This window comes from Brienomyrus brachyistius, chromosome 6 (assembly GCF_023856365.1).
Source record: "Brienomyrus brachyistius isolate T26 chromosome 6, BBRACH_0.4, whole genome shotgun sequence".
NCBI classification, from domain to species: Eukaryota; Metazoa; Chordata; class Actinopteri; order Osteoglossiformes; family Mormyridae; genus Brienomyrus; species Brienomyrus brachyistius.
In genome coordinates, this window is record NC_064538.1 from 27,950,721 (window position 1) to 27,962,679 (window position 11,959).

Below are 11,959 nucleotides of genomic sequence, written 5' to 3' on the forward strand. Positions count from 1 at the left end.
TCTGTGAATGTGACTCTTTATACTCAACTGGTTGGTTGAAACAAATCTTGATCTGGATTTGCACTCTCTGGAACTGAAATCTCCACCTCTGTTGATTTTATACCCCTGTGGCAATGGGTCTGAATGAAACAGCTGAATTCAGTGACTAAGAGGTGTGTCCCAGTACTCTTGTCTATGTAGTGTATGTGCCATCCCTTGCCCTGCTCCCCTGTGGTCATTGTGTGTTACCTGTAAATGTTGGAGTGTGTTTGTCTGTGTTCCGTGTTCACGCACCTCACTGTACTGTAAATGCCTTCCTGGTTCATCAGATAGCTCTATGTTCCCCTGCTTATCACAGCCCTAGTTAGCTCCAGAATTGTCTATCTGATTTTGTTTCAGCCATTTACGGTCTTTTTAGTTGTGTCTGTTTGGTGTTTGTTGTTACTAATAAAGTTCCTGTGCCTAAGCCACAAATTGGATCAACATTGCCTCATGCCTTGTCGTGACAATAGAAGAATGAGACGATAACTTTCATTCCTCCTTGTGTTTCCTGTAAGTTCTCATTAGACACAGCTATTATGGTGACGTCTCTGTCCTGCAGGAAACTATCAGCAGGGGACCAATTTACAGAGGCTTATGTTCGCCAGGACAAACACACGTGAAACAATCTCTCCAGCTTCTTTCCCCAACTTTATTACCAACAGACTCCACATCAAAAGCCCTATAAATCACAATTTGCATCAACACAGCTATGTAGGAAAGAAAAAGTTTATAGTAACTTAATATCATCATGCACGCTGATGGGAAAATGTGTTCTCCTTAAATATGGAGTTCAAAATGGCCTGTCTGCCAACTGAATTATCCACTCGTTTCCATGCAGTTTAGGTATTTTAGATGATAGGAAGATGACTCCACTGCTTATATATTGAGGTAACCATTTTGTTAAGAATCACTCAGACCCACATTTTATCATAATCTTACTGTAAACCTGATCTCTTTATCTGGTGGCCAAAGGAAAATTAATATTTATTATTACTTGATATATTTGTGTTTATATTATTTAGCTTTTATGCTTAGTTAACACAGACTAAAGAACTCACTCAATTGTTTTGCATCATTTAAGTTTCAGCTGAATGTACTGTTAATAATGGCATTTGCACTGCCTTCAGTATTTGTAAAATATTTTCTTTTTGTTTTTCCATTTTAGAATGCACTTTAGTTCAGCTAAACTTCTTTGAAGTAAAATGATATGTTATCAAACACTATTTTGGAATTACTATATTTCCTATATTTATAAGTGGTTATGCAAGAATGTTTAATATTTTATAGCATTTTTACAGTTTACCTTCACTTAGGAATAATAATTCAGTTGTGATAATCTGTTTCCTTATGCCTCAAGCACAAATTGAAGGTCATGAAAATGTTCGAAATTACAAATCACTGCCAAATAGGTTCAGGCTGGTAAAAGCTGCGTTTCAATCAAATCTGTACCCACAAACATAAAAACAAAGTGCAATCAAGAAACACACTCTTTACCATCCCCTAACACACATCTGTACTGTCTTATGTAGTATTTTTAATCGCCTACACTGTACATTTGACGTAAATCAAATTCCCAGCAACCAAAACACTAAGCCGCACAAGTGTAGAATTCCAGATGGAATTTATTCCTGTAAGCTCCGGGTAAAATGCTCAGTTTTGCTCTTTATGTTGTGGGTCATTTAAAGCATCTGTAAGTGAGAATATACCTGAAATAATTTTGGTCCATCCCTCTAAGTGCGTATCCTGGTCTGGGTCTTGAAGAGGGTCTGCAGCGCATCCCTGGCAGCAGAGAGCATAAGGCTGGACTGCAGCCTGGAAAGAATGCCGCTCTTCTGCCAGTCACAAACAGGATATTATCCTGTACACCTGACTGCATGTCTTTGGGCTGTGGGCAGAACACAGGGAGACCACGCAAACTCTACATACATGGTCAGAAAAAGTGAGCCCTTTGCTTGTCACTGGGGCTATACCCTAAGGGTTTGCCAATTGTACCTAAGCTGTAGGTAATATACCTTTTAAGGTATAGAAATGGACACTTTGTGGTACATTAATGTTGTTTGTACCTTGGACAGGTTCTTCTGAGTCCATTTCTATAGCTTAAAAGGCATAGTTACCTACAGCTACTATATAGGATACAATTGGCAGACCCTTAAGGGTACAGCCCCAGTGACAAGTAAAGGTACAAAAATGGAACGGAGATACACCAACCCTGGAGATGTCTGTCACTGTGCCACCCTGAAATAATATGTCTATAAGTTATACAGATTGTCTACGTAATTCTACAATGCAAATATTATTTCAAATATTAATATTGATTTCCATTTAAACATTTTCCTTTTCAATTCAGTCTATTTTTATAAAGCTTTCACAACAAAGCTTACTGACCATAACAAACTTGTTACTGTTTAATAATAACCTGATTATCCGGCAAACATTTCGTTTTGGATATGTAAATAGCAGCTTCTTTGAATTTTTTTAAGGTATTTGGAAATTTAAGGCATAAAACGTCTAACACTCGCCATGACTTTAAATCAAAGGCAGATTCTCCATTGACGACAAACATTTGACCGGCCTCTCGATGCTTCTGACCAATCGCAGCGCTCAGAGAGGACGAGCCTTCAGCGGCCGTCTCCTGCTTTTACTCTTATAACACACACCAACAGTCATGTGATGGCAATATAGTACTACTACAGTAGGCAGCAGAATCCGAGAAGCGTCGCCTGGCATTGCAATGAGAAGCTTCTTTCAAGGGCAAATTAAAAGCACGTATCTACAGTTTATATTTTTTAATCGGGGTGGGGGAAAGATATACATTGGAATATAGGAATCTGTGCTTTTTAAATCTGAAATAAGGTAAGATTAGATATTTTTCTCGATCGTGTGATTGTAAAGTGGCATATGGGGCGTGCGTTTCTTCACTACAACATACTGAATGCTGGAGACAAAACATGTTTACACTGAATGATAGCAGCAGCGGTACCCTCACTGAAGCGTAAGGAAGAGAAATATCCACATCCGTACTGTTGATCTAAGCATGTGACACTGCACGGAACGTTAAATGAACAGAATTAATATTAATTCAGTAGAAATTAATCATAAATAAATGAAAATATATCGCTTGTATGATAGCATTTAATCTATTGTTTGCAGTTGCTGTTATATTGTTACATTTTATATGTTAGCTGTCATATTTTATAAATTAGAATCCAAGTATTGTGTACTTAATGCTTATCAGCAGTTTATACGTGCGCAGTGAGCATGACCGCGGTTTTATCGGCAGCGTTTACTTAACCAAGAAGAAGATCTTTTGGGGATTATTTGCATCGTTTTACTCTTTATCTGCACGGAAATGATACTAGTTTTAATATGTAAATTAATTATCGGATAACACGCTCTATGACGTTCGTGTTAATAATATTGCAGGCGCTTGCTATTTCTCGGGTTACTGTCGGGCACTGTAAATGAGTGTGGCTTGTACAGGGGGCGCACAGACAACCATACTAAAGATGTGAAAAGTACACTCACTCTTACACACAAACACACACACAATAATTTATGGTTTCTCGGTCTGGGTTACACTGACGGGAATTACACGGCGTGCAAAAGCCTAACAGATCTTAAGGGACGATTAGTATTTCAAAAGAAATTCTCGTGAATAATGCTTTGACGCAAGCTATAGACGGATGAATAGTATTTGAATATACAGACATTTCAGATTAAAATCCATATTGTAACTAAGAGATTAATGATCGTTTGGTGTCAGCCGGTAGAGAATTTAGTGAGACATTATTCTGGACTTGCGTTTGTATTTCAAGTAAAACGTAACTTTTTCGTTACAAATGAACTTGGCAATGACGAACACAGCAGGAATGCAGCTTTGCTGGTGGCTAATGAGTGTCTTTATGAAATGATTTTTAATCGGTTTTAGTCTTTTAAACATATAGTAAGCATTAGCTAATATATATTGTTGTGTGAGAACATTATTAATTATAAATATGAATAAAATGAATGATTTTTAATTGTTTTCCATTTGCTTTCCTTTTTATCTATCATTTTCAAAGAACTAACATATTTGTGTCTACATTAATCTTCGCAATCCTTTTTTTCAGAAAGGGGAGGAAGGGAACCTTATTCAGTCACAGAGTTCACCATACACCTGAATTTAAAAAGAAAGACTCTAAAATTTTTGTCTTTTGGACCAGGAATGGTGGATCACTTGGTAGCATCTGAGGAGATCTTTTTGTCCTGCACGGGCTCCCCGTCGGCACATCATCCGGCGGACATGGTGACTGACGCCGGAAGCTACCAGGTGCTTCCCTCGCCATTCTCTGAGGATGACTTGAGCGACTCATCCAGTCCGCGCTCCTGCTCCAGCCCCGAGTCTCAGGTGCTCAGCTCTAGCTACGGCAGCAGCTCCAGCGCTGAGAGCCAGGACAGCATCCTTGACTTCCTGCTTTCCCAGGCCACCTTGGATGGTGCATCAGCAGCCCCCATCTGTGATGTCCTTTGGGGGTCCCGGAAAGACTCGTCACCACAGCCTGTGAAAGAGGAGAGCTTTGAGTTCCCCATCTTTGCGGCTGAGATGGAGGCCCAGACTGGGCTTTTCCAGCCCACCCTTGAGGAGATTGAAGAGTTCCTTGAGGAAAATATGGAGGTAGTAGCCTTGAAGCAGGAGGTGGGTGAAGGGACGACCTTGGAGATGTGCGGACAGAGGTCAACAGTGTCTGATGGTGACACTCAACTCACAGACCAAACAGTGCCTAGCACTGGTGTTGTTGTCATTGCAGGAACCAAGAGCAAAAGTACACAGTCAGTGCCTAGCATAAGCTCAAGCTCCTCAAACGGGATTACAAAGCAGGTGGCCTCAAGCAAACCTCAAGACACTAGTGGGGTTCCTGTCATTCTGCAGATTCAGCCTGTCCAGATCAAACAAGAACAGAGTGCTCTTCCAGCCACACCAGACATTAAAATCGCCCAGCTGCTGGTCAATATTCATGGACAAACCTTTGCCTTGGTTCCACAGGTGGTCCCGTCCACCAGTCCCAACATATCCTCAAAGTTTGTCCGCATCGCTCCAGTCCCAATTGCTGCCAAGCCTGTTGGCCTTGGAGAGGGTGGTGCTGGGAGCCAGGCACTGGGCCTGTTTGCAGGCAGTCAGAAATTCCAGAAGAATCCTGTTGCGGACCTCATCAAAATGCACAAATGCACTTTCCCGGGATGTACCAAGATGTACACCAAGAGTAGCCACCTGAAGGCTCACCTGAGGAGGCACACAGGAGAGAAGCCCTTTGCCTGCACCTGGCCTGGCTGCGGATGGAGGTAATACTAGATAAGCAAGTATATCTGTTGTTTCCAAAGTAAAGCTCCAGGTTTCACAGGTTCCTTTGTTGCCTGATTGCAGAGATCGTTACAGAGTTTTCACCCTCGTGACATTATTGTACGTCTGCGGTGCTTCTTTTCTAAGCTCATTCACTTTTACTTCCCAGAATAGCAGATGCTATACGTAGGATCTTACAGAATCCCACAAATGAAATGTTAAGATATAAGTTTAAGAAAATTCTATAATGTTTGATATTGACAAATATGACCCCCAGTTTCTAATTTCACTTGTTCATGTGTTCTTGCAGTGGGGAGGTTAAATTTTATATTCTCGTTTTATCTTGTCTCCAACTTGTTTATCACAGCTGGTTAGTAGGAGTTGTAGGTGAAGTTTTTGTATGTTGCTGTTCTTCAACCACATTAAATTCAGTGGTAATTTTATAGTTCCTCCTGTTCTCATTTTTTTCCCATGTCTGTTTTTTTTATCTTCAAGCATTAGATAAGATATCACCTTTGATGTGAGGGCTGACTTTGCCCCATGCTGACTGCCTGGTTGCAGTCGGCCTAGATTAAGGCTTTTGCTCTTTCAAATGGTGACTCATTTTTGATGGGGTTGATTTTACAGCTCAGCGTTTACCATTATCATTGAGCATCATCGCCTTTTTATTGTAATCCCATTGTTCTTCTGTTTCCATACGTCATATGTGCTGGTGATGTCTTTGAAGCTATGTAGATTGTACACCTGTACTGTATGTTTCTGTTCTAGCTTCTCCTTTATACCTCCCTGTTTGTAAACTCTCTTTATCAGTGACCTGGTTTAGCCGTTGAAACTATAACATGAGGCGCAAAGATTCTTCGAAGTCCAGTTTCTGAGGTTTTCCTATTTCAGGAAATGGAAGCATAAATGGAGAATGCAGCTGCTTGTCTATTATTTGAATGTTGTGTTTTCCGTGAGCGTACTCATGATTCTTTTGGCTTTTGTTTGGGAAATAAGACAATATCACGTCATCCAGCCACTGAATTCCACGTGGCATTCCTCTTGTCACCCTTCAAACACACGTGGTTCGTTCGGTCTTCTGGCGTGAGCCCTGGGGGGTTAAGTGGGTGTCACCAGGCTGCTCTGCATGATTCTGGGGGTATGAAGTGGACTGTGTGCCACATGGTCTAACGACAGCAGCCTTGCATGCCCTCCTCACAGCTGCTGTGCATGCCTTTGGAGCTCAGCTTTTCGTACAAATTCTAATCTGTCGTATTTGGCCCGCCGGAGCTGGAACAGCTGTCACGTTGATTTGCAGCACCAAAATGAATGCTTGAGATATTTCTGGCTTTTTTTAAATATCATTCTGACTGGACTGTGATTGCTTCCACTGTAATTTTAAGTCAGCGTAACACAACATGTGCCTCAAAGCTAGAGATGCAGCTTGAGTTGTGTTGACTAGCCTTGTGGTCCTTGGCTTCCTTCAGCTGAGACACGACAGCTGTACAGAGCTCATAAAACTGTCCGCTATTTATCCCAGATGTGTATACATGCATGATATTGGCATGATTTTGTCGGGCTGAAGTTTCTGACGTCCAAACACTGGCAGTGCTAGCTGTGATCAATTGGTCCCTGGCAGCTGGTTTTATATCTTCTGGTCTCGATTACAGGGCAGCGATGGGAACAAACTGGGAATTATACTTGGCGGCCGCCCCTCAACAAAGACACCTCAGCTGTGTGTTTATCATTTAAGGCAGCACGTTCTTTAAGGGTGTAGATTCATAGTAACATTGGGTTTTCTGGCTTGCTGTAACACCACTGCAAAAACCCAAATCTCTCCTAGAAGAGCATGCAGTTGTCATTTTGCAGTAAAGACCATTAGTTTAGTAAACAGTAGTAAAAGCATTGATACAGCATTTAATACTCTCAGTATTGGTGATGCCAGAATATCTTGTGTGTAAAAGACTTTGCTTTTGGCATAAATATGCTGGCAATATAAATAAGATACTGGATGCTGTTGATATTCACAGCTGAGCAATTTCAGGATTTATGACTACCCAGAAATCTGCTGTGTCAGTTGAAAATCCTTTAAAACAAATAATATTACATATAACGGTTTGTAACATAACTAAGGCAGGTGGCTAATTTTGATTCAGAAGTTAGCGTCCAATTTGTATTGTATATTATTCATTTTGTATGTATATTATTGATTATGAGAATTTATGTGTGTATCTATTGGTCTTTCTGTCTATTTACCTTCTTAGTCACAGACAGAACTTGCTGGATCTTTAATGAGCAAAAGGGAAAGGTGCTGGGAACTGTTTTGGTTTAGTACATAACCGCTCACTCTTGGAAACTGCCTGTAAAGTGTAAAGAGGAAACAAAAGTTTCCCAGTGAATAGTTGCCATGGCACCGTCCACTGGCACCTTTAGCTTGAAGTGCTTCAGAGGGATTGGGCTTAAGTTTCTTATCTGAGCCATCCAAACTCAATATAAAGTTCTTCATATAAAAAAATGTAAATAGTTAAAATCATAACTAGTTGTGATATTGTAGTTTGTTAATAATAGATTTTTGTTTTTTTACCCAGTAGTTGGAGTGCATGCTTTGGACGGCTCAGAATGGTGAATGTCTCAGGGAGCACTGCTCGGCAGATCCCTCACGTGAGGAGAATTTTGAATAGGCTCGGCTTTGAACGGTGCCAACTGGAAATAGAGCTGCGTTCTAAAGAGCTAGTTTCTCCAGAACCCATTTAAACATGCTGTTTAAACAACTGTTTTTGAGCTTGAAGTTACAGGGAGCTGAACATTCGGCACTGTAGTTAATTTGCCTGACATATGAGTTAGTTATAGACTCTGGACCTATGAAAAAATGCTTCATTACAAGTCCAGGAGATTCCCTGTGTTTCTTGAAAATGATGAACTGAAATTTCTTTTATGCAAAATCTGTTTCCGTGCAGTGTATTCAGTGTACAGATGGAATGCAGGACTCGATTTTCATAATGATATGTGCTATTTAACGGCTGTTTAATTTAACTAACTTTACACTTGGGTAAGATAGCAGTGTCTCCCGACAGATTGGTCTGTCTGGTTTTCCACACAGCTGCAGTTCTGCAGTGCTTTCCCCCTGCTACAGTCTTAGGTCAAAAAATATCTGGTGCCACCTGTTTCACCATGACCATTTCATTTTCTGCACAGGACTCAGTTTAAGCATCTAATTTTAAGCATCTTTTACGTCCTGTTTGAATCCTGTTTGCATTGTTTCTGCACAGATTTTATTATTGGTTTTTAAATGTTTTTTTTTTTAAGTTTTTAAAGAAAGGTTTTTTAAGTATTTGTGAACCTTTAGATCTTTACTCTTAATTTGCCCTGTCCTGATGATGTGAGCTCAGTTTCAACTTAAATTATTTTATTGAGTACATTCAGCCATTTTCTAACAGTTTCTAAAGATAAATTATCTTCTTTTCTAGCCTTGGGCTCACTGTTTGCTTGTGTTAAATTCAGTTCGGCCTTTGTCTGCAGTTTGGATGAGATTGTGTTACAAACATCTCTCTAGCCTGAGTGTCACGAAGGAGCCGTTTTTGTGTAGCAGAGTCCTATCATTGAAATGCGCTGAAATCTGTTTCTCACTATTTCAACTCAGATTTATAAGAGAAAAGAATTATGGCTGAATTGTCTGAGCACTGCTTCACTTGACGATTTTTACTAATGAATTTCTGAACTCCGATGAGTATGGATGGTATTAAAAGCTAAAGGTGACTTTCTGCTATTGGCCTGGTCAAATATGTAAGAGTGGGGTTTGAATTACAAAGTACCGTTCATGGGGTCTCTGGTTTGGTATGTGATCTACTTGTTCTCTCTCTTGAGATGTGTGTCCTTCAGTTTTTGTCTGTGCAACCCTTTCCTTCATGTGTCTCTTGGAATCTCATTGTGTTTGTGTATGTTCCTCTGGTTCTCCAACTTCCTCATGGTGTCTCTGTATCTGTCTTACAGGTTCTCACGTTCGGATGAGTTATCCCGACATCGTCGCTCCCACTCTGGTGTGAAGCCCTATCAGTGCCCCGCTTGTGACAAGAAGTTTGCCCGCAGTGACCACCTGTCCAAACACATCAAAGTCCACCGATTTCCACGAGGCAGTCGGACAGTGCGAGCCACCAGCCGACCCCCAGGACCCCCCATGGACTGAGCGAGATATGATCGTGTGTATGTTGTAGAGTGGATGTATGTTGAGATAGCTCAGTTATGGTACTGTCATAATTTATTGTTTGAAGCAAAAAAAAGGAAAAATCAGAGAAAGCAAAAACACAAACTGTTACTTGATATTACATCTGTATAGATGTTCATAATGTCTTGGATTTTTGTATTAAGTCTTTTTGCTTCCTATACAAAATTTAAATTAAAAAAGATCAACAGTATATTATTCAAAATATTGTTTTTTTTTTGTACTTTGAGGTCTGATTTATTGATATATCTGCCTTACGAGTTGCATGAACAGTAACAAAAGCATCAACATTCCTTGTATTATGTAATGATGCCTATCAATAGCTGTGGATTTTCAGTTGTTACCTAAACCCTTAAAAGAACACAGAGACACATGTGAAAATCTGAACTACTGATTAACACCAGGATCATGTCAGGATAAGCTACAAATAAACTCAGAGATGTTAATTTTTATTATGAAGCATCGTTACAAGAAAAGAAAACTGTGATCCACTCAGCATTTGTTAAGAAGTAGTCCAACTGACCAACAATGAACCAAGATGAAAAGCAAGATGCACATTTATGATTGTGAGAGGATTTTGTCTTTGGACTAGCTGCCCTTTTAATCAGTATTGCAATATTTGTTTTTATCTTGTCTTTTAATAAGCCACTGGTTTTATTATTTTTTGTTCTTACGATTAAAGTCAGTGTTTATTAAGGCCAATATACTTTTAATATCAAAATCTCATATACATACTTGGCCTTACCAGATTAAACATGCTTAATGGGGCCAAATACTCAGTCGAGGTATTTCTGGTAGCCAGGATTTTTGAGCGCAAAAAAAAAAAAATGCTGTCAGTACGATGGTGCACAAAAAAAAGTAGTATTATTATGGCCTGTGGAGCAGCTGAAGCCACAGGACTCAAAGTCTCTTTATTGCTGAAACAAAATCTGCCTCAAGTCATCAAAAACACGAGAGTGAAGCAGCCGCCCCTGTCGCTTGAACGATGCTGTGGCTCCGTGATTTTGGTGTCACTTGTACACAAGAAAACTGGAAGTGCATGGTGCTAAACTTCCTGCGAACAACCCAGCCCAATGGGCAACATGGAGATGTTTTTGGTGTCTGTTGAATGTGTAATGTCACCCGGGGCCAGCCTTGTTCCCTGACTACCTTGCATACAATTTCACGTTGGCGGAACTCACTTATCATTTGACACTGAGATCAGGGCAGTGAGCAGGCTTGGACAGGGAGTGTGTATCCGGGAAGGCAGTGTCCACGGTGGGAGAAGGTGTTTGTATTGTTCTGTGCATTCCTACATGCCCTTAATCCAACCCGGGTCAGCCTGTACGCCATGGAAATGCAGAAGCAATCGTGATTGGTTATTGTGTTGGTGTTTAAAAGACTCTGCATACAGCAATGCATTCCTCCCGTCTGAATGAAATGTTTGTTATATAACAGGTGTGTGTCACAAACAATGAATGTATGTAAATAAGCAGACGTGAAGCTGCATTCATGTGAATCAGAAGATCCTTCCAGTAACACCATAAGTCTGTGACCTTGTATATTTCCGGTAGAAAGCTGTATACAAGTGTATATAACGACAATTCATTATATATAAATATATATTATATATTTTTTCCCTGTTCTTCATAAGAGGCATTTACAAATAAATAAATAAAAAAAGTTTTGTGTGCAATGGTTTTATTTTTATTATTTTGATTGGATATATATTACTATATATATTATATATATTATATATAGATATATATTACTGCTTTGCACACTCTTGGTATTCTCTCAATGAGCTTGAAGTCTTGAAGGAGTTCCCAGAGGTGTTTAGCAAGTGTGCAAAGCAGTAATCAGAGCAAAGGGTGGCTATTTTGAAGAAACTAGAATATAAAACATGTTTTCAGTTATGTCACCTTTTTTTGTTAAGTACATAACTCCACATGTGTTCATTCATAGTTTTGATGCCTTCAGTGAGAATCTACCAATGGTCATGAAAATAAAGACAACACATCACTGAATGAGAAGGTGTGTCCAAACTTTTGGCCTGTAATATATCATACATTTTTTTGCCTGTTTTGTCCATTTTTTAAGATTCACTAAGGACTTCATTATAATTTTTCAGAAAAAAAGATTGTGTCAGTATGATACAAATCCAACTTGAACTGCTGGTTAGAACTTATTAGGTTGTATACAAACCTTATTTAGTGCAGTTACATGCCTTTAGGCTGTTTGGATTTTTTATCATATAGCACATGCTGCCATGATTTAAAAAGCCAAGGACTGTTGCAAATAGTTTTTTAAGCCCAAAAGATCATTTCATTGTAAGAGGCTGCTAGCACGCAATCAAATCAGCAAAGATCATTTGCTGTATGGACATATTTCATTTCTTGAACATTGTTCTCGTAGAAAATCTGAAGGGATGTGCACATGCCACA

The 11,959-nt window shown here is 39.6% G+C and overlaps 1 protein-coding gene across 2 annotated transcripts; it reads left to right on the plus strand.

Moving 5' to 3' along the window:
- Positions 1–2,665: 2,665 nt before the first annotated feature.
- LOC125744620 (Krueppel-like factor 15) lies at positions 2,666–11,211 on the plus strand. 2 transcript variants are annotated; one of them, XM_049016621.1, is made up of 3 exons: positions 2,666–2,874; positions 4,131–5,340; positions 9,308–11,211. In XM_049016621.1, exons 2-3 carry the CDS (start codon positions 4,226–4,228, stop codon positions 9,498–9,500), a joined length of 1,308 nt encoding a protein of 435 aa, XP_048872578.1. In that variant the 5' UTR covers positions 2,666–2,874; positions 4,131–4,225; the 3' UTR covers positions 9,501–11,211. The 2 variants fall into 2 exon arrangements, with proteins under 2 accessions (XP_048872578.1, XP_048872579.1); XM_049016622.1 differs by having other exon boundaries at positions 4,224–5,340.
- Positions 11,212–11,959: the final 748 nt, after the last annotated feature.